General features: G+C 39.3%; 1 protein-coding gene across 7 annotated transcripts in view; it reads left to right on the top strand.

Annotated features, from left to right (window-relative positions):
* CACNA2D1 (calcium voltage-gated channel auxiliary subunit alpha2delta 1) overlaps nt 1–21831 on the top strand; it is a 1188449-nt gene that overhangs the window by 891462 nt on the left and 275156 nt on the right. For all 7 annotated transcript variants that reach the window (XM_073652315.1, XM_073652320.1, XM_073652318.1 and 4 more), the window contains exon 11: nt 11823–11981. In XM_073652315.1, coding sequence (XP_073508416.1) covers nt 11823–11981 — 159 coding nt within the window. The remainder of the gene's footprint in view (nt 1–11822; nt 11982–21831) is intronic.

The following is a 21831-nucleotide window of genomic DNA, read 5'->3' as shown; positions in this document are numbered from 1 at the left end:
TACATATGTCTGACATCCATATCCACTCCTGAGGTCTTATGTGTGGAGTCTGAACTGAATACCGATGGCCTTGTTGATGCTGGTACTCAACAACTGCCCTTTTCTGCTCACAAATCCTTCCCAACATCTGCAGTGTAGAGTTCCAACATGTGGGGACATCACACATCAGTCTGTGAGCCAGAAGCTGCAAACGCTGCTGAAACACGGCAAGATCGGCGGAAGCTGTAGCTGACTTTCTAAAATGGGCACACAGGCGGCATACTTTAACAAGCAGATCCGGCAGCTCCGGGTAGGATTTGAGAAACCGCTGAACCACGAGGTTAAGCACATGGGCCAGGCATGGTACGTGTGTGAGCTTGCCTCACCTCATATCCGCCACCAGGTTCCGGCCATTGTCACACAAGACCATGCCTGGCTGTAGGTTCATCGGTATGAGCCACAGATCTGCCTGCTCTTTCATAGCTGTCCACAACTCTTCAGCATTGTGCGGTTTGTCACCTAAGCATATTAGCTTCAGCACAGCCTGTAGCTGCTTGGCTGAGGCAGTGCTGCAGTGCTTCCAGCTTGTGACTGATGTGGTCATTTCGGAGATGGAGGCTGAGAAGGATGAGGTGCAGGAGCTGTAGACCATGGGGGCAACCCTGATTGACCTAGGGCCCGCAATTCTCGGCGTCGGGAGGACGTGTTCCATCCCAAGGTCCAACTGGGTCCCGGCTTCCACTATGTTAAACCAGTGTGCCGCCAGCGAGATGTACCATCCCTGCCCACAAGCACTTGTCCACGTATCCATAGTTAGGTGGACTTTCCCGTTAACTGCGTTGCTGAGGGCACGGCTAATGTTTTGGGACACGTGCTTGTGTAATGCGGGGACGGCACACCAGGAGAAATAGTGGCGCTTGTGTTCCAAGGACTCGGGTATGGACAACTGAATGCTGCACTGGGACAAGGACATGGACGTGCTTCCTGATGCTGCTACTTGAGAGTGCGCAACAAGCAAATGGCGCAGAAAAACGGTGTTCTCTGGATTGCTTTTTAAGCAAATAATGAGGATTAAGATCCAAAGAAAAGTATTCTTGGCCCCTGAGACCTGGGCCTTTGTATAGAAATATCTAACAGCTGCAGAAGGCAGAATTGGAATGGAGCCTCTTGTGCTATATACACTGCAGTCTGCTATATACCCTGCCTGCCTATATACACTGCCTGCCTGATATCTCTGCAGATGGATTAGTTAGTCCTCAAAAGGACTGTTTGTTAAGACGGATATGTGTAATGTACGGGTTTTCTCCCTACACTACCTAATACACAATCAAATCTCTCCCTGACACGGCAGCACCTCTCCCTACACTGTCTAATTCCGGAGTGACTGTGATGAACATGGCGGCGCCAGGTCTGATATAGACCCGATGACGCTATGCGGCCAGCCAATCACTGTAATGCCACAACCAGCATGGCTACCCCATTACAGTGAGAGGCAGGCAATACCTGCATGTTGATTGGCGCTCTAAAGAGCGTTAAACATGCAGGGAGGGGACCCGAACTCCCGCCGAGCAACCCCGGAAATACTCGGCGAGCGCCGAGCATCTCGAGTAGTGAGATGCTCGGGCGAGCACCTAGCAGTAGCGAGCATGCTTGCTCATCACTAATATTTATATATATTATGTGATTATTGCATGTTATACTCATTTTATGCTTTGTTATTTTGGGGATTTACTTGTTTATTAGTCCATGTTTCTGGACATCAAATGGGGGGTTTATTTCAATTTTTTGGCATTATCATATGCGAAAATGAAGATTTTTTTGGCTTCTTTTGCTATTTCTAATATTTTTAATGAGATTTTTCCTTGCTGTTCAATATTCTTTGATTGTATAATAAAAGTTAAATTATTGGTGCCAGATTTTTTGTGGGTGTACTTCTTTAGCTCTTTCTCCTACTACAGAAACATGAGCATAGGAACATGTGAGCACTAGAGATGAGGGGACCTGTGGAAGTTCGCTTTCTTCTGGTTCGGACAAACTGTAGTCCAAAGTTAGGTTTGTGTAACAGAACTTGACCCCGAATCCCATAGAATCCAATGGGGATCCGAACTTTGGTGCTGTAAAATGGTCATAGTAAGGGCTAGGGGGCTGCAAAACTCTCTCTCGCTCTCTTTTCGTCTCTCTCGGTCTCTCTAGCTCTCTTGCTCGCTCTCTCTCTCACGCTCTCATATGCTCTCTCACATCCCAACTCCAAACACTAAATCAGATGTCTGGGAGAAGTCCATATTCGGAGTTCAGCACCGGACACTAATTGTCCGGAACGAACCCCAAACTTTAAAGCTCAGGTTCGCTTATCTCTAGTGAGCACCTATCCAGGCATTTATAAGACATGGTGGACAGGTGACTCCTGTCACTGGTGAGTCTGCATATACACAAGTTTGACACTTTTAGTGAATACTAGGTGTGCTATGTGACTCATACATAGGTGATTATAGGTTCTTACTATTTTCTATGGATTCAGAGATATGGGTAGCTTTTTGGCATATTGCACTTGCAGTTTTACATACCCTCTGTATATTGCATATTGATATATGGAATTATGGATATACAATAATAATTAAATATATACACTGTTTTCATGCTAATTATCCTGACAATATGTTGTTGTGTCTTACCCTATTGATGCCTGACATTGTGCAAATGTTCACTGCTGGAGAAACCATTATTGGAAAGAAATGGGTTAACTGTGCTGCTGGTGATAACCAAATGAAGCTTCCAGGAGACCCAAGATTTTTCTGTGCAGTTTATTATCTATACGTTTTGAAGTCATCTGACTTCTCCATGAGGACAAACCACAAGTACCTGTCTCCTGGTACAGTATCTTAATTTGGTTATCATCCGCCGCGCAGTTAACCCATTGCTTTCCATTAATGGTTTCATTGGTTTTTACCCATAAGTCTGCAGCAGGTGACACTTTGAACTACATCAGTCATTGTGTATCACACAACCTGATCAGGTGAGCACTTCCTCATAGCTTGGTATCCTCCATCACTGGAGAAGACCCTATTGTGCTTTTACTGCTTTTCTAGCCACCCTTATATAATACTGCTGGAGAAAGGCTCATGTGTTTCTAGAGCCGAAATGTCAACCAGATATGGGTAAAAAAAAACTCACTTTTTTTTCATGAAGTGCTTCATATTTGTTATTTTAACCCTTTAGTGACTGCACCAAATTTTTTAAATCTGACCAGTGTCACTTTATGAGGCAATAACTCTGGAATGTGTCATCACATCGCAGTTATTTTGAGATTTTTTTTTCATGACACATTATATTTTATGATAATGGTAAATTTAGGTCGATATGTTTTGCGTTTATTTATAAAAATATTAGAAATTTGACAAAAATTTCTAAAAATTAGCAATTTTCAAACTTTGAATGATTATCCCTTTAATTCAGATAGTCGTAAAACACAAAATAGTATAGATCAATTCTCTCATGTTGGCTTTACATCAGCTCCATCTGTAAAATGTTCTTTTATTTTGTTTGGATGTTAGAAGCTTTAAAAATGTAGCAGTAATTTTTCATTTTTTCAAAGAAATTTACAAGACGTACCTATTTTGGATACCTATTTAGTTTTGCAGTGACTTTGGGGGACCTACACAATTAAAAAACCCCAAAAGTGACACCATTTTAAAAAACAGCACCCCTGAAGATATTCAAAACTGCTTTTGGGTAGTTTATTAACCCTTCAGGTGCTTTTCAGGAATTAATACAAAGTGGCATGACAGGAAAGAAAAATTTTATTTTTACCACCTAAATTTTGCTAACTTCTGAACAGGTCACTATAACTGGCAGACTAAGGCCATTATTTGGCTGTGAATTGGCATGGCAACCATTAGGACCACATGATTATGATCTCAGGGAGCCAATAGGTTTAAAGGGGGAAGCCCCACAGTCTGTTAACCATCTAGATGCTGTAATCACTATTGACAGCAGCATCTAAGTGGTTAAACGTCCATGGACAGTGCCAACACCAAGCATGACTGATGCAGCAGGGTGTCAGCTATCGTGTACAGCTGGCAGCTACTGCATTTTCACCCGCCAGGGGACGCGGTTCTCATATCTCAGGTCAGTAAAAAGATGTATTTGTGGTCACTAAGGTTATATTGTTGGGGGCCTGCACACACCATTATCATAGTGCTGCTTTGCTTTTTCCTTTTTTTTCACCATTTCTAGGATTGGTCATGGTTTTTATTGACCTCTAAGGGAATGTGCATTCCACCTGGAGCTCACCAGAAAAAGGGCCGCAAAACTGCAGCAAAAAATGAACATAATGCACCACAATGTAAGAAAGACATTACTGTGCACATGTTCAGTCTTTTGTTATTTGTAACTGCTTTTGGGTTTGGAAAATGTGAAGCGATTAAAAAAGAAGAAACATGTTCTTTCTTCAGGTGGGTTTGTTTGGAAGCCGTCCATTCTTTAAAGTAGAAACAATAGGAAAAAATGCAGCTGGTGGAGCTATTTCCTAAAGCAGATCTGCATCGGAGTATAGACGCCATGTGCACATACCCTCACAGGTCTATCAGGTTTCTTTTAACTGAGCAAAACAGTCTGTCAGAAAATACTATTTTGCCTGTTAGAGATAATGCAGTGGACCCACAATGAACCTTAAAAGAAACTTAAAAAATAAATTTCTTGAATATAAATAAGCAAACAATTCCCTAATATCTAACTTCAATGCTGAAATATGATCATTTAAAATTATAATCTCTATTCTTGTCTTAGATTGTCATGTGTAGTATTGTCAAATCCCCATTAAGATCAATTTCCCAACATTTACATAGAAGATTACACTCAAACTGTCGTAAGCTTTTGTTTTTAATTAATTTGATTCCCAACAAGGTCTCCATGATAACGCTGTACTTTTAAAGGGAATCTGTCAGAAGGTTTTTGCTCACTTATTTGAGAGCATCATGATGTACACAAAGAGACCCTGAATCCAAAGATGTATCACTTAGATTACTGGGTGCAGCAGTTCTCACACAATCAGAGCTTTTAGATTTAGAATAAACCAGAGCTGAAAAGCTAATCCCACCCACACCAGGCTCTTCATGTACAATGTCCATAGACAGAAAGCTGCCTATCACAGGAGGGGGCAGAGTCTGACCAGGAGACATGTGCTTGTTTAGTCCAGCAATGATAAGCTCCTGGTGCTAAAACAATCATTGCAAATAACAGCACAGAGTTTGATAAGAGAGGAATTCCTGAAATCTGTGTTTTAACCCCTTCTGTATTCAGATTACATAGCTAAAACCTGGTGACAGATTCCCTTGAAGCAGTGGAAGCAGATCATTTCCTTGAGAACCTGACAGAAGTGTAGCCTCTGCATTTGCGTTATTAAATCTAAACAATTATATTTATGGCTATGGATTTGTGGGATCATAAACCCAGAAATAAAACGCTCCAGTACAAGACCCATACATTTGAATGGGCACAGAAGTATCCTAAGATGACTTCAGTTTGCCTTTTTTCCAGGCGCGGTTCAGAATTTGGTTAGATCCAAAAAATGTAGTCTGCACAACTTTTTTTCTGAAAAAAATGCGATCACAAACAAATACGTTTTTCTTTACATTTATAGTGGGAAATGGATAATAACGGATGGTCATCCTTAACAGATCTGTTTTTAGCACTGCGCATGGCCAGAACACTAGAACAGTAGGATAGGGTGAAGAATAGATGGTGCCACGCTGCTAACAGAAGATGCAGGAGATTAGTGTTTTCACTAAAAAGCTTTAATAAAAGTGTATCAGTGTGTCGCACCAACCCCTTTGTCAGTATATTGCACAGTACAGAAAGTAGATAGCGCAGATATTTAACTCTAAAAAAGGCGCCAAACAGTGTCAGTCATGCTGAGTGTCATGTTAGTCAGTGCATTCACTGGATATTATTGGAGTTGTAAAGTCTTGATGGCATTACATACTTGTTATGCTTTAAATATAGACAGATGCAAAAGTATCATAAGAATAGAAATTAAGTAAAAAAGATAAAAACTTACCTTTCCATCTTTGTAACATTATAATAAAAACAGAGGGCATCAAAAAATTGAGTATGCATGTGAAAAATTGCAAAGATCAAGTAAAGTTACAGTGAACACAATCAGATAAAAACAAGTGAACAAAAAAAAAAATAATATAAAATGTGAAAGATATATACTAAGCTGGGAGAAATCCTATATGGAAGAAAAGAAAAAAATACATATATGAATGAACTTGATTTTTCTCTTATTGCTATTCCCTAAGCAAGCTACGAGGATGTTAAACAGATGGAAAAAAGGCGTCGTATGGGAGAAGATATCAGCAAAGCTCCAAAGAATTTGCAGTCTTGTGCCGTTAATGCCGTGTCCAAAATGCCTATGTGTTTTAGGTCTCATTCAGACGTCTGTATTTCACAATATGCATTCGATCCATGAATAACCCGGAGAGAACACGTAGTCTCTATAATCCTCGGGGCTGTTCACATGTTCACGCTTTTTGCAGCTCACATTTCCTTGCAAAAATCACAGAGATGTCCATATTTTACTTGTATCATGGATAAAAAATACCAATACAAGTTTATGGGTCCATGAAAATCCCGGACAGCACACACATGGCATCAGTATACTATCCATGTGTTGTCTGTGATTAACATTGCAAAGTATAGCAGTAGCTTGGTAACTGATTTATTTATCCATATGTGAAAAACACTAATGAATAACCAATGTAAAAACTGACGAACGGGCAAAGTACTGATGACATTCGGATCTAATATTGATGACACCCATTCCATTTTTTGACACGTGAACAAAAACGGACATCTAAACGAGGCCTTAAATTATTGTTAATGTTAGACCTATGCTTATTAACTCTACTATGGAGTGCCTGGCTGGTACGGCCAATGTACTGCTTGCCACATAGGCAATCCAATAGGTGTATTACAAAACTAGTTTGATAGTTCCAATTAACTTAATATTGAACAATTCCCCCATAAAAGAGGATCTAAATTGCAATTTCTTGTGACTCTTATTGTTGCAACAATACTTGCTTGTGAGTTTGTGTTGCCATTGGCGGCTAGACGCTAACAAATTACATAGGTTGGGTGCTCTCCTGAATGCATCTAGAGTTTTTTTTGGTAAAGTTGGTCATCAGTGAGATTGTGACAGTATTCATTAAGAAGCGGTTTCTCATCACCACGGGAAGCGTTAAAAGTGATTATGAAACTGGTTTTAAATCCTTTTTTTGGGGGGTTGCTCCTTTGATTTTGGCACTAGAAATTGCTCGTATATCAACATGGCTGTTTTTTTTTTATATGACTTTTTTTTACCCCCTTGGGTACTTCTTCTCCCTGTACTAACTTTAGAGGATTTAAGCCAGGTATCTAAAGTCAAATTTTTTCAAACAGTTTTTCTTAATTTTTGTAAATTGGATAAATTGTTAGCATTTTGTATTTTATTACTATAACTTCAAGACCCTTAAGTAGATAGGACCAGTCTATGGTCAATGTTTGTGTAGAAGACAGATACAACTAAAGTAATTAGTATATATTCTTCCTCCCAAGAGTACTGGTACTCTTGAGAGGACTTTATTTACTAATGGTAAATTAAGCTTTCAAGCGAGAACCCTGACCTCCTGCATCTTCTACTTTGTACTTTCTATAAATGGCCTGTGGAAGTCTGTTTTGTACTTTTTATAAATGGCTTTGTGGAGATCTGCTTTGTACTTTCTATAGAGGCCTGTGGAGGTCTGCTTTGTAATTTTTATAGAGGCCTGTGGAGGTCTGTTTTGTACTTTCTATAATGGCCTGTGGAGGGCTGCTTCGTACTTTCTGTAAGTGGCCTGTGGAGGTCTGCTTTGTACTTTCTATAAGTGGCCTGTGGATATCTGTTTTGTACTTTCTATGATGGCCTGTAGAGGTCTGCTTTGTACTTTCTATAAGTGGCCTGTGGAGATCTGTTTTGTACTTTCTATAAGTGGCCTGTGGAGATCTGTTTTGTACTTTCTATAAGTGGCCTGTGGAGATCTGTTTTGTACTTTCTATAAGTAGCCTGTAGAGGTCTGCTTTGTACTTTCTATAAGTGGCCTGTGGAGATCTGTTTTGTACTTTCTATAAGTGGCCTGTGGAGGTCTGCTTTGTACTTTCTATAAGTGGCCTGTGGAGATCTGTTTTGTACTTTCTATAATGGCCTGTGGAGGGCTGCTTTGTACTTTCTGTAAGTGGCCTGTGGAGATCTGTTTTGCACTTTCTATAAGTAGCCTGTAGAGGTCTGCTTTGTACTTTCTATAAGTGGCCTGTGGAGATCTGTTTTGTACTTTCTATAATGGCCTGTAGAGGTCTGCTTTGGTATTTCTATTAGTGAAGTTGAGGTTTTAATTGTATTTTCTATAAGTTTTTGAAAATATACTTGGCTAACACAGCATGTCATTTATACATGGTTACTAATTCTGAACTGTCTCTTAAAGAGGTTGTCCACTACTTTTATATTGATGGCCTATCCTTAGGATAGGTCATCAATGTCTGACCTGTCGGGGTCCAAAACATGGCACCCCTGCTGATCAGCTCTTATCGGTGCCAGCGGCGGTGACCGCCGGCCTGATGGTACTTACTTGTGGAGCTGAGTGTCTACTTGTAGTGGCTGCTGCAGGGTACTGCACATCCATCGCATATTCAAATCATTAGGAGGCAGATGTGCAGTACCCTGCCTCGGCTACTACAAGCTCTGCAAGAAAGTACTTCCGGCTAGCGGCCGCCGACATCGATAACAACTGATCGGCAGGGGTGCCGGGTGTCGGACCCGACTGGTCAGACATTGATGAACTATCCTAAGGATAGGCCATCAATGTTAAAGTAGCGGACAACCTCTTTAGCAACTCCTAACTCTATTTATGACTTATAAGGAGACCACAATCCTTTAAATTGCTTTAGACTCCAGGCTGTATTTGTTATCTACTTGTAGAGTAAATCAATTGTTTTGAACCATAAATGTATATAGAACTTTGTTATTAATCATTTCTATCGTACAATGAGTTTATTGTAACTTGTATAGTGTATTTCCTTAAAGGTTTTAGGGCCCAGGTAAAATAGAGAAATTGCGCAGTCAAGCAGATGTCTCAAGCACTTAACTGTGAACTGCCTTGACCCCTTTTTATGTTACCAACAGGTCATCTGAATAGTTTCCAGGGATCAGTTTTCATGCAGGTTATATATTAAGTTTTATGCTGCTGAGCTACAGTTTGGTAGTTGATGTAATACTAACATTGCTGGAATAGTTTTTGCTATAGGTGACTAATGGCATCATGTCAAGCTTATATATACCTACAGTGATAATTGCTTTTTAAGCTATTACCTCAAGTGGGTCAGAAAATGAAGTCAGTGGATTTAGTAGATGCTACAAACTTTTATCCTATCATGATGTGTCCACAGTTCATTCTCATTGTATGCACTTAGAAAGTTTGAAATAAAATATAACCACAAATTACGGGACATGATGTGTAGTAAATACTAAGCTGCACAAAAATATAGAAATGTGTTATTTTTAAAGGATATGTATTTGTGGAAGGGAAGGTGTCATCAAAAATGATCTATTATTTAAAACAATTTTTTATGTTCAATGCATGTTTTACATTTTTGATATTACTTTATAACACAAATCAAAAACTTTGTAATTTTCATTCAGCCACTAGGCCCTTTACTAGACTTACACTTTCTGTTCTGTACAGAAGACTTTACAGCAGTCTTATCATCACAGACAGGATTACAAAGAGAGGTAAATAACACAGGAATCACCATTCACAATAGGTGATGGTCACAGCTCACCTCCTCCTTCTCCCTTCTCAATGACTTTTGCCCAGATTAGGACGCGGCCATTATATACTTGAATACAATTTAGTTGGGTCACAGTTAGTTATTTACTGCTAATGGCCATTATATCTAGTGGCCAGTGTGAAAATTGCAAGATTAAAGAAGTTGTATTCTACTTTATATTACCCCCCCCCCCAATGTATCCCCCGGGGCCCCTAAGACTTATTGTAAATACCTTCTGTTGCAGATAATGCCTATGAGTGGCGCTATCACAGGCCGCTCAGAGGCATCACGTGACCCCGCACTGACGTCACGACAAGTGAGTCGTGACTCAGCGCTGGGGTCCCCGCAGTGGCTGCTGGGTTGTGGGTGGGGTTACCCCCCGCGTCACACCGAGCATCCACTGCGCGCTTTCCCAATGAATGGGGAGAGGCAGAGCGCGCGGTGGATGCCAGGTGTGATGCGGGGGGGGTAACCCCGCCCACAGCCTGGCATCCACCCTGGAACGCGGAAGACAAAGACCCCCGGCTGCTGCCAGCACTTTTCGTGACATCAGCGGATGTCAGAGCCGGCTGCAGCCGGGGGTCATGCAATGCCTGTGAGCAGCCGCCGATAGCGCCACTCACAAGCATTATCAGGAACGTAAGGTATTTACAAAAAGTCTTAGAGGCCACGGGGGATACATTGGGGGGTTAATATAAAGTAGTGTACAACCCCTTTAAGGGCACTTTCAGATGTCCGTGATAATCGGTCTGATCTCGGATCGCAATGCATGGGCTGGCCACACATCTGCTAACCCAACCTGTCACTCTCGGGTGAGGGGATGCGTGGCCAATCTATGCATTGTGATCCGACATCGGACCGATTACCACAGACATCTGAAAGTGCCCTTAGTTTTTATATAGATATATGAATAGGAAAAAAAAATATCACAGATTAAAAAAAAAATTTTACTATAAAAATTTGACCTTCTGATCATTAAGTCATAGGTCATTCTCTTTAACAAAAAACATCCTTACAGTCTTTTACCATTTTGTGTATACAATTTATGGTCTTGGGGTCATGTGATACTCTTTTCCATTTGCCCCCTCTTCTTAGTAAGCTACAAATAGGTAGAATAGAAGGCATACCTAATGGAATAACATATGACAGCATGATTATAATTTGGAAAAGGGTTGTTATAACCAGTAACCATAGATATACATAGGTCTCAATAGGAGCTGTATGCATAATTAGGTAGGATTATTTTAATCAAACCTATTTACGATTTGAATTAAAGTTTTTATGTAGACTGGAATTATAAACATAGTCACATAATTGAAAATATCTTTTAATATGCAAACGGCTTCTTTAGAGTGGAAGAGGACTAGAATTCTAGTGCCACCTGTTGGAGATAGCAATACTAAAAGTCATTATCGACCCTTTAATGTGCTTTTAGGATAAAAGTGTCCAAGTCATGTGACAAGGCTTGTTAAAGGGTCGATATTGACTTTTAGGATTGCTACATCCAATAGGTGGCACTAGAGTTTAAGTCCTCTTCCTCTCTGAAGAGGTAATTTGCCTATTTAATTTCCCAGAGGAGCATTGCAAGTCTTAAGTCTCCCCACCTTGGCATGCCACTCTTCACAAGGAGAAATGTTACCCGTTATACTTTTTAAGAATGCAGTAATTTATATTATAAGCACAGTGCTGTATAAAAGCCTTGGCCATTGTTATTCTATTAATTTATTCTACAGTATCTGATTTTGATTTAATCCTAACAGAAGAATTTGCCTTACATATGTGTGCATAACCAACAAATCAATATCTAACAGGGTAAACAGATGGGATGTAGAAGCATCAATGGCAGCTTTATTGCTTTTTAATTAGGAATTGAGCCAAGAGGATATATAACTTGTGCTGTCTTTGATTTTCTTCCAGAATTGTTTTTTTCTCTGTTAGAAGAACCAAACTTACCATAAGATTAAAACTTCCCTATTAACCTTTTTTTTTTCATTTCCTTCCTTTAGTTTAACAGCAATGCTCACGATGTCAGCTGTTTCCATCATCTTGTTCAAGCAAACGTTAGAAATAAGAAGGTTCTTAAAGAAGCTGTCAATAACATCAGTGCCAAAGGAACCACAGACTACAAGCAAGGCTTTAAATTTGCTTTTGATCAACTTCGTAATGTAAGTTTCTAATACAATAACAGTCAAATATCCCACACTCTATATCTGATCGTAGTATATATTAAAAATAAAAGCTTCTTAGATTTTTTGTCACTTGGAAATTCAAACATAATTGGGCTACTACAGTTCTAAAATTCAGCGCAATCCACACATAAATGCCTGAGCAGATCCGGCCACTGCGACACCGGGAACAGCTGGTCATTAGGGGTGCCAGGTGTCGCACTTCCACTGATAAGACATTGATGACCTATCTTAAGGATAGGCCATCAATGTTAAAGTCTTGGAAAACCCCTTTAAGGACAATTTTATTTTTCTGCTAAATGCCCACACAGCCTGATCTCTATTGAGCATGTTGCATGGGGACCTGTTGTCTATTGGGTATGTGGCATGTGAGCCTAAGGGTTGGGCATGTTGCCTTCTAACAGGTATGATCAGGCTTTAATTTATTTGCATGCTTCTGACTGTGAATACTTGTGGTGGAGACAGCATAAATAGTTGTAGGCTAACAGCTGTCTTATGTGTGAAGTTGGATTTATGTGCTAGTCAAGTGTTCTTTAAAATTTCACAAATATCAGTTGATCCGATAGCCGCCATTACCTTTAAGCAAGGCTAACAAATTTCAGCTAAGCCAGCACAACTTGCTGACAAATTCCATTTGACTCCTCACTCACTCAGGACATTACAGCTGTGAAAAGTATACATTTTAATATAAATTAACCTCCACTTGTTTACCAGCTTGAAAGGATTATATCGGTCAACCCTTCTTCAAAAATGCTATTTCAGCATTCAACTAATTACCTTGGGTTTGTTTCTCCAGCCGCTGGCGAAGAACTGTTGATGCTGAGTAAAGTAGTGTTTGCCGAAGGAGAAACCTAGTGTTACATGACTGATCATGCTGAGATTCTCAATGGAACCTTATTAAGTCTATTGCATATAAATACTGAATATTTATATGAACTTAAAATATATATTTTTATAGTGAAAGAAATATTACAAGTTAAGGTTGTACCCTACAGTACGTCTAGAGCGGGGTTTGAGAGGCTGGTACATGACAGTGGCACAGGGACCTGTAGAAGCCCTCTGTTGTGCACTGCCCCCTTTTGTTTTGCACTAGGCATAACAGAATATAATTAGCCTGGAGTTCTTTAATATATGATTTTTTATTTATTTTTTGCTATTGCTAATTACATTAATGTATTTTAATGTAGATCTGACATGTAACGTGTATCTCACATGCATACATGTTTGTATCTTTATAATCATACTTAATTTTCTGACATAACAATCAAATTTTACCCTGATTTCATTCTCTCCTAATTCTTCCATCAAATGCCATGAAAATGCTGCATGGAATGTCTCCAGTTTCCCAAAGGCTTTAATGAAGGATTTCTTTTCCAAATACCACTTTCTCCATTTATAAGGGATACACTTATTAGTCAAATAATATCGTTACAGTTTAGCCTATAAAATGAAGAGGGAGAGAAGAGCTGTGCAAGATTGTGAGGCTGATATATCTGGGGAAATTAAGATATGGTGAGACACAGACTCGGGGGAAATAGAGATAATCAGTCTTTGCTGGAATCAGTTATGTATGACTAAATAATAATTTGACGTTCTATATTTCCTCCAAGGACAGCTACTCCGCAAATAAGAAATATTACATTTCATTAAACTATAAAACAAGCATATGGAGCTATACGATATACAGTCGAGTATGAATCCACCAGAATATTATATCAGATGTTTATTATGTTTTGTGAGATTAGGTTAAATGATCCCAGATGATCTTTAAAAATATTAAGTAAATATTTGTAAATATTACAGAATGTAATTTAGATGAATTTTGTCAATTTGTGTCATATTACATTGTGTATATATAGTATCTTTCAGGGTAAAGTAGGCAGATGTTTCTTTAAAACGCTGAATCTATCAACATCGTCTTAAATTTCAAGAAAGGAAAAGTAACAAAAGTAAAGGAGGATTATTAAAATATAACATTTTAGTTAAACAAATGAGCCTTGGTTTTCCTGTTACTCATTATAGTTGGGAAGTCCAAATGAGCAACGATTATGGTTGAGATTGGCTAGCCATGTGTATTGAGAAATACCTCACTCAGATAGAAATATGGAGGCTGGAGCACATGGGAGAAAATGAACTGTACTTAAAAGTGAACTTATTACAGTTATATCATCATCTAGAAATGACAGGGAAGAGGCACTGTAATAGTGTCTCTAAAGAACCACATACACAGTAGACTAAAGTCTTCTGATCAATCTGATATTGGTGGGAAAGAACAACAGTCTAATCTATATGTGTATGGGAGCCTTTTGACTCTCCCCCAACAGTTGATCCTTTTCTTCTGCAGTAGATAAGCTCTCTCATAGAGAGCACAGGAGTGCTAGGCCGAGTCAAGTGTTCCTCGCATGATGGAGTCAAAGGAGATAGCTGTCAACCAAATGATCATTCTATTCTAATTGGGACTTTATTCTGACAATAGTCACTTTTCCCCCCAACATTAACCCTTTAATGACCACCAATATGCCCTTTAATGGCGCTCAATAAAAGGCCTTAATCCTCAGCTCCCTCTTTAAAGGGTTTTTCCCCTGAACAAAGGTTAATTTTAATCAGGGGCTTTGTCTGACCGTACAGGAACATGGTCTGATCATACCACAGCTCCTGGGCAGGGGAGGAAGCAAAAGAGTATACAGATATTACAGCATGGGGATCACAGCTGATTCATTCTTTGAAGTAAACCATTGTTTAAAAACAATGCTATACCTCACAAAAAGAATTAGTTGTGATCCCCTGCTGTAACGTCTGTATTGTCTTTTGCTTCCTGTGGTATGATCAGACCGTGTTCTGTATACGGTCAGGCACAGCCCCTGATTAAAATAAACTTTTGTTAGTGAAAAAACCTCTTTAAATGTATAGCTCCCCCTGACGGCCGAAAATGCCGCGGATGTTGGTTATATTTAACAGCTGACATCCTGCAGCATTGGCCCTGATTGGTTTTGGAACCATTCAGGGCTGATTAACCTTTTAAACAGTGACAGTGGTATCCACTGTAGATAATTTTTTAGAGGGAGAGAGCTCCCACTGTAATCTTTTTGGCGCCCGATGATCACCATCATGGCTGCCAAGAGTTGCTATCGCAATCTGAGGTCATCAAATGGCCTCAAGTTTCACTGATCTGTTAGACCATGCCATAAGCAGGGTCTAAAAGCTGTGTCAGTGAAAGATTGACAGGTTTCATGCACTGCAGTATGTGACACGAGATGAAACTAAAAAATATTAATGTACCACAGTGGGACTAATTTAAAAATAGTTGAATAAAATGTGTAAAAAAACACAAAAAGAAGCACAAAAAAATCATGAAAAGCTAACTAGAAATGATGATTTTGTGTAAAAAACAAAAATAAAAAACGTGCACATAATTGGTATTGCTGTGCACTTATTGACCCGATCTATAAAATTGTCACATTATTTATTCCGTATGGCAAACATAGTAAAGAAAATAATAAAAAAACAAAATAAAAATGTAGGTTTTTCATCATACTGACAGATAAAGCATTTAAATAAAAGAAATCAAATTCATATGTAAAAAAATTGTATAAATTACATAGTTCCATAGGTTGAAAAAAGACCAAGCTCCATCAAGTTCAACCTTCCTCCACCAATTATACATTTTGTCACTAATTTAACCATAACCCACAATGTCATGTGTACTGAGGAAATCATCCTGCCCTTTTTTAAAAGCTGTTATAGTGTCGGCCATTACTACCTCTTGTGGTTGGCATTCCACAGTTCGACTGCTATGACTGTAAAGAACCCTTTCCTACTTAGCTGCCGGAATCCCCTTTCTTCCACTCATAGTGAGTGCCCCCTGGTCCATAGTATGGTCTTTGGAAGGAATAAATTGTGTACCAGTACTTTGTATTGACCACACATATATTGAAAATATCAAATCGTCCCGCAAAAATCAAGCCCTCATGTGGCATTTTTAGTAAACAATTTTAAAAAAATAACAGCTCTCGCAATATAGCGGTGCAAAAAAATTTAAATTTTTTTAGTGTGTAAAAGTATCAAAGCATAAAAATTCTGTAAATCTAGTATCGCTGTAATCATATTGTGAGGACACAGCTTCTAATCTTAATTACCCAGACGTCTAGATTTGTTAAGCCAGGAGAAATACACTATTATGTTTATGTTGACTTTTGAACTTGTGTTCTTCTTTGGTTGCTCAACACAGACTATTGTTCTTATAAACCTGAATGCTGATCACTTTATGTGATATTGGTAATTAGTGAATGGTTGCTATTCACATTTTACAACGTATCGTCTGCCAGTTTTGCAAGACAGAGACTCTGAACAATGAATGTTAGCTAAATATGTGGATTAACCATTGTGTGGACCCTTGGGCTTGGTGACTCATAGAGGAGTATAAGTTATGCAAATTAATTAAATGCTCAAACAATGAGACTTGAGCCCTGCACCTTTCCCCCAATCTTCAAAAAAATATTGTCACACTGTTTTACCCTCACCCTGTGTTGTCTGAGTAGTATTATACCCATGGAAGACCCCTGGTCTTCTCAAATATTAACCCAAACAATAAATCAGTCTCATCACTTTTACCATGTGGTGTGCTGCATAAAAAATAAAATGTGAGAACAATAAATTAATTGCTGTTTTTGCACATTCTGCATCTGAAAAATATGAATAAAAAGTGATAAAAAATATTATGTTCCCCAAAATGGTACCAATAAAAGCTTCAACTCGTCCTGCAAAAAATAAGCCCTCGTACAGCTCTGTTGTTAAAAACAAAATATACATACTGTATATGTACAGTACAGACCAAAAGTTTGGACACACCTTCTCATTTAAAGATTTTTCTGTATTTTCATGACTATGAAAATTGTACATTCACACTGAAGGCATCAAAACTATGAATTAACACATGTGGAATTATATACTTAACAAAAAAGTGTGAAACAACTGAAAATATGTCTTATATTCTAGGTTCTTCAAAGTAGCCACCTTTTGCTTTGATGACTGCTTTGCACACTCTTGGCATTCTCTTGATGAGCTTCAAGAAGTAGTTACCGGAAATGGTCTTCCAACAATCTTGAAGGAGTTCCCATAGATGCTTAGCACTTGTTGGCCCTTTTGCCTTCACTCTGCGGTCCAGCTCACCCCAAACCATCTTGATTGGGTTCAGGTCTGGTGACTGTGGAGGCCAGGTCATCTGGCGTAGCACCCCATCACTCTCCTTCCTGGTCAAATAGCCCTTACACAGCCTGGAGGTGTGTTTTGGGACATTGACCTGTTGAAAAATAAATGATGGTCCAACTAAACGCAAACCGGATGGAATAGCATGCCGCTGCAAGATGCTGTGGTAGCCATGCTGGTTCAGAATGCCTTCAATTTTGAATAAATCCCCAACAGTGTCACCAGCAAAGCACCCCCACACCTCCTCCTCCATGCTTCACGGTGGGAACCAGGCATGTAGAGTCCATCCGTTCACCTTTTCTGCGTCACACAAAGACACAGTGGTTGGAACCAAAGATCTCAAATTTGGACTCATCAGACCAAAGCACAGATTTCCACTGGTCTAATGTCCATTCCTTGTGTTCTTTAGCCCAAACAAGTCTCTTCTGCTTGTTGCCTGTCCTTAGCAGTGGTTTCCTAGCAGCTATTTTACCATGAAGGCCTGCTGCACAAAGTCTCCTCTTAACAGTTGTTGAAGAGATGTGTCTGCTGCTAGAACTCTGTGTGGCATTGACCTGGTCTCTAATCTGAGCTGCTGTTAACCTGCGATTTCTGAGGCTGGTGACTTGGATAAACTTATCCTCAGAAGCAGAGGTGACTCTTGGTCTTCCTTTCCTGGGGCGGTCCTCATGTGAGCCAGTTTCTTTGTAGCACTTGATGGCTTTTGCAACTGCACTTGGGGACACTTTCAAAGTTTTCCCAATTTTTCGAACTGACTGACCTTCATTTCTTAAAGTAATGATGGCCACTCGTTTTTCTTTACTTAGCTGCTTTTTTCTTGCCATAATACAAATTTTAACAGTGTATTTATTAGGACTATCAGCTGTGTATCCACTAGATTTCTGCACAACACAACTGATGGTCCCAACCCCATTTATAAGGCAAGAAATCCCACTTATTAAACCTGACAGGGCACACCTGTGAAGTGAAAACCATTTCCGGTGACTACCTCTTGAAGCTCATCAAGAGAATGCCAAGAGTGTGCAAAGCAGTCATAAAAGCAAAAGGTGGCTACTTTGAAGAACCTAGAATATAAGACATATTTTCAGTTGTTTCACACTTTTTTGTTAAGTATATAATTCCACATGTGTTAATTCATAGTTTTGATGCCTTCAGTGTGAATGTACAATTTTCATAGTCAAGAAAATACAGAAAAATCTTTAAATGAGAAGGTGTGTCCAAACTTTTGGTCTGTACTGTATATCAAAATATGGTGATGTAAAACAATTTTTTGTTTAAAAAAGCATTTTTATTGTAGAACCTACTCAAAAATATAGACGAACACCATGATATTATTAAAAATATGATTTTTATTAATACATGATTAAGAAAAACTAAAAACATGAAAAAATAAATAGGAGATACCTCAGGGATAAAAAATTTCTTTCCCCGAACAACAATAATGGGGTATAGTGTACACCTGACTACAAAATTGTCGAAGTCGATCACAGCATTGCGGGGGCAAGGGGAGGTGATCTCGATACTCGCCACTCCTGCCGGTGTCCAACGCTGTCTGTCGCTGCTTCCCGAATGTTGCCATGATGACCCGATGTGGTCATGACAACATCCGGGTCACCAGACAGCAGGAAGATACTTTGGTCATGTGCAGTGTTGGCCAAAATATGGAAAAATTATAGCTCTCAAAACATGGCAATGCAAAAACTAGATTTTACAAAAAAATGCGTCTTTTAGTGTGTGACAGCTGTCAATCATAAAAACCCATTATGATTCTGGTATCGCTGTAATCGCACCGACCCGAAGAATGAAGTCGTCTAAACACTTATACTGCACGAGGAACGGCGTAAAAAATAAACTCTAGGGTTAGGGTTGGGGTTAGGGTTGGGCTAGGGTTAGGGTTGGGTTTAGGGTTAGGGTTGGGCTAGGGTTAGGGTTGGGCTAGGGATGGGGTTAGGGTTGGGCTAGGGTTGAACTAGGGTTAGGGTTGGGGTTGGGGTTAGGGTTGGGCTAGGGTTAGGGTTGGGGTTAGGGTTGGGATTTTTTTCAAAAGCAAAAAAAAAAAGATGACTATATGGCGACTAGTGTTGAGCGCAAGTGCTCGCTACTTAAGTTTGCATCGGGTGCTCGGGAATGCACTGAGTATCGCGGGTGCTCAAGTGACATGCTCAAGTCTCCGCCCCATATTCTATGCGGCTGGAAAAAACTGACAGGAATTGCCTGCCTTGCACGAGCGATCCCCGCATGTTTTTTTTGGGTGTCTAATAACCGTGAAACATGCAAGCGGGGACTCGAGCATGTCACTCAAGCATGCGCGATACATGGTGCATACCTGAGTACCCGATGCAAACTCAAGTAGCGAGCACTTGCCCTCAAGACTAATGACAACTTATTCAATATGATGACCTAATGTTATCAAATTTTGTGTCGTACCTCTGGGTTCAAATTGTTCACTATACCCCTTGATAAAATGTTTGAGGGGTGTAGTTTCCAAAATGGGGTCACTTGTGGGGGGTTTCCACTATTTAGGTGCATCAGGGGCTCTCCAAATGCAACATGGCTTTCGCTTTCAATTCCAGTCAGTTTTGCGTTCAAAAAGTCACACAGTGCTCCTTCCCTTCTGAACTCTGTCGTGGACCCAAACACTGTATTTTCCCCACATATGGGCGTACTAAGGAGAAATTGCACAAAAGTTTTTGGGGTCCATTTTCTCCTCTTACCCTTGTGAAAATAAAAAAATTGGGGCTAAAACATCATTTTTGTGGAAAAAGTTTGATTTTTTTATTTTCACTGCTCCATGTTATAAACTTCTGTAAAGCACTTAGGGGTACAGGGTGCTCACCACACATCTAGATAAGTTCCATGAGGGGTCTAGTTTCCAAAATGATGTCATTCGTGCGGTTTTTCCACTGTTTAGGCACATCAGGGGCACATCCGCTAATTATTCAAGCAAATTTTACATTCAAATAGTCAAATGGTGCTCCTTCCCTTCCGAACCCTGCCGTATGCCCAAGCAGTGGTTTTCCCCCACATATGGGGTATCTACTTAATCAGGAGAGATTACACAACAAGTTGCATGGTGCGATTTCTCCTGTTACTCTTATGAAAATGCAAAACTGGGGGCTGAAAAACATTTTTGTGGGAAAAATGTGAAAATGTTATTTTTACCGCTCAATGTTATAAACTTCTATGAAGCAACTGGGGGTTCAAGGTGCTCACCACACATCTAGATAAGTTCCTTGAGGGGTCTAGTTTCCAAAATGGTGTCACTTGTGGGAGGTTTCCACTGCTGAGGCACATCAGGGGCTCCCCAAACGCAACATGGCGTCCGCTAATTATTCAAGCAAATTTTACATTCAAATGGTCAAATGGCGCTCCTTCCCTTCCGAACCCGGCCGTGTGCCCAAACAGTGTTTTTTACCCACATATGGGGTGTCTGCGTGCTCAGGGGACATTGCACAACCAATTTTGTGGTCCATTTTTTGCTGTTACCCCTGCAAAAATAAAAAAATTTGGGTCTAAAGTAACATTTTTGTGAAAAAAGTTAAATGTTAATTTTTTTCTTTTCTTCCACATTCCAAAAATTCTTGTGAAGCACCTGAAGGGTTAATAAGTTATTGAATGTGGTTTTGAGCACCTTGAGGGGTGCAGTTTTTAGAATGGTGTCACTTTTGGGTATTTTGTGTCATAAATACCCCTCAAAGTGACTTCAAATGTGCTGTGGTCCGTAAAAAAATGGTTTTGTAAATTTTGTTGTAAAAATGAGAAATCGCTGGTCAACTTTTAACCCTTATAGCTCCCTAATCAAAAAAATTTTGGTTCCAAAATTGTGCTGATGTAAATTAGACTTGTGGGAAATGTTATTTATTAACTATTTTGTGTGACATATCTCTCTGATTTAAGGACATAAAAATAAAAATTTTGAAAATTGCTAAATTTTCAAAATTTTCATTTTTTTCCACAAATAAACGCAAGTGATATCGAAGAAATTTTACCCCAATCATGAAGTACAATATGTCACGAAAAAACAATCTCAGAATCAGGGGGATCCGTTGAAGCATTCCAGAGTAATTACCTCATAAAGTGACAGTGGTCAGAATTGTAAAAATTGGCTTGGTCATTAACGTGCAAACCACCTTGTGTTGTAAAGGGGTTAAGTATGTATTACATTGCACAACTGGCATAACAATAGACATAGCAACAACCAAGTAATATAATATATATGTAGTAAGTACCAAATAAATATATAATAAATAGAAGGGCTATAAATACCAGATAAAAACTGATGTAAGCATACAGACAGAAGAATAAATAGATGAATAAATACTATGTAGCGAGGGCCCCAACACCTCTAACGCCGTTTCGCCAGATGTTTTTTTCCTTTTTCAATAATATCATGATGTTTGTCTATATTTTTGAGTAGGTTCTATGGTATTTGTGAAGAGAACACTTCAATGTATATTTGATATTTTTTGGCATTGTATAAATGTATAAATCTGGTATCATTGTTATCGTGCTGTCCCGAAGAATAAAGCTTTCTTATCACTTATACCACACAAATAGCATAAAAATAAAAACAATCCTTGAACTGCTGTTTATTTGTTCATTATTCATCTAAAAAATTGGAATA

This window comes from Phyllobates terribilis, unplaced genomic scaffold (assembly GCF_046119375.1).
Source record: "Phyllobates terribilis strain yellow unplaced genomic scaffold, ASM4611937v1 Scaffold_11__3_contigs__length_659146591, whole genome shotgun sequence".
Taxonomy (NCBI): Eukaryota; Metazoa; Chordata; class Amphibia; order Anura; family Dendrobatidae; genus Phyllobates; species Phyllobates terribilis.
The sequence above is the reverse complement of the archived record's forward strand: the minus strand, read 5'-3'. Positions and strand labels throughout refer to the sequence as shown.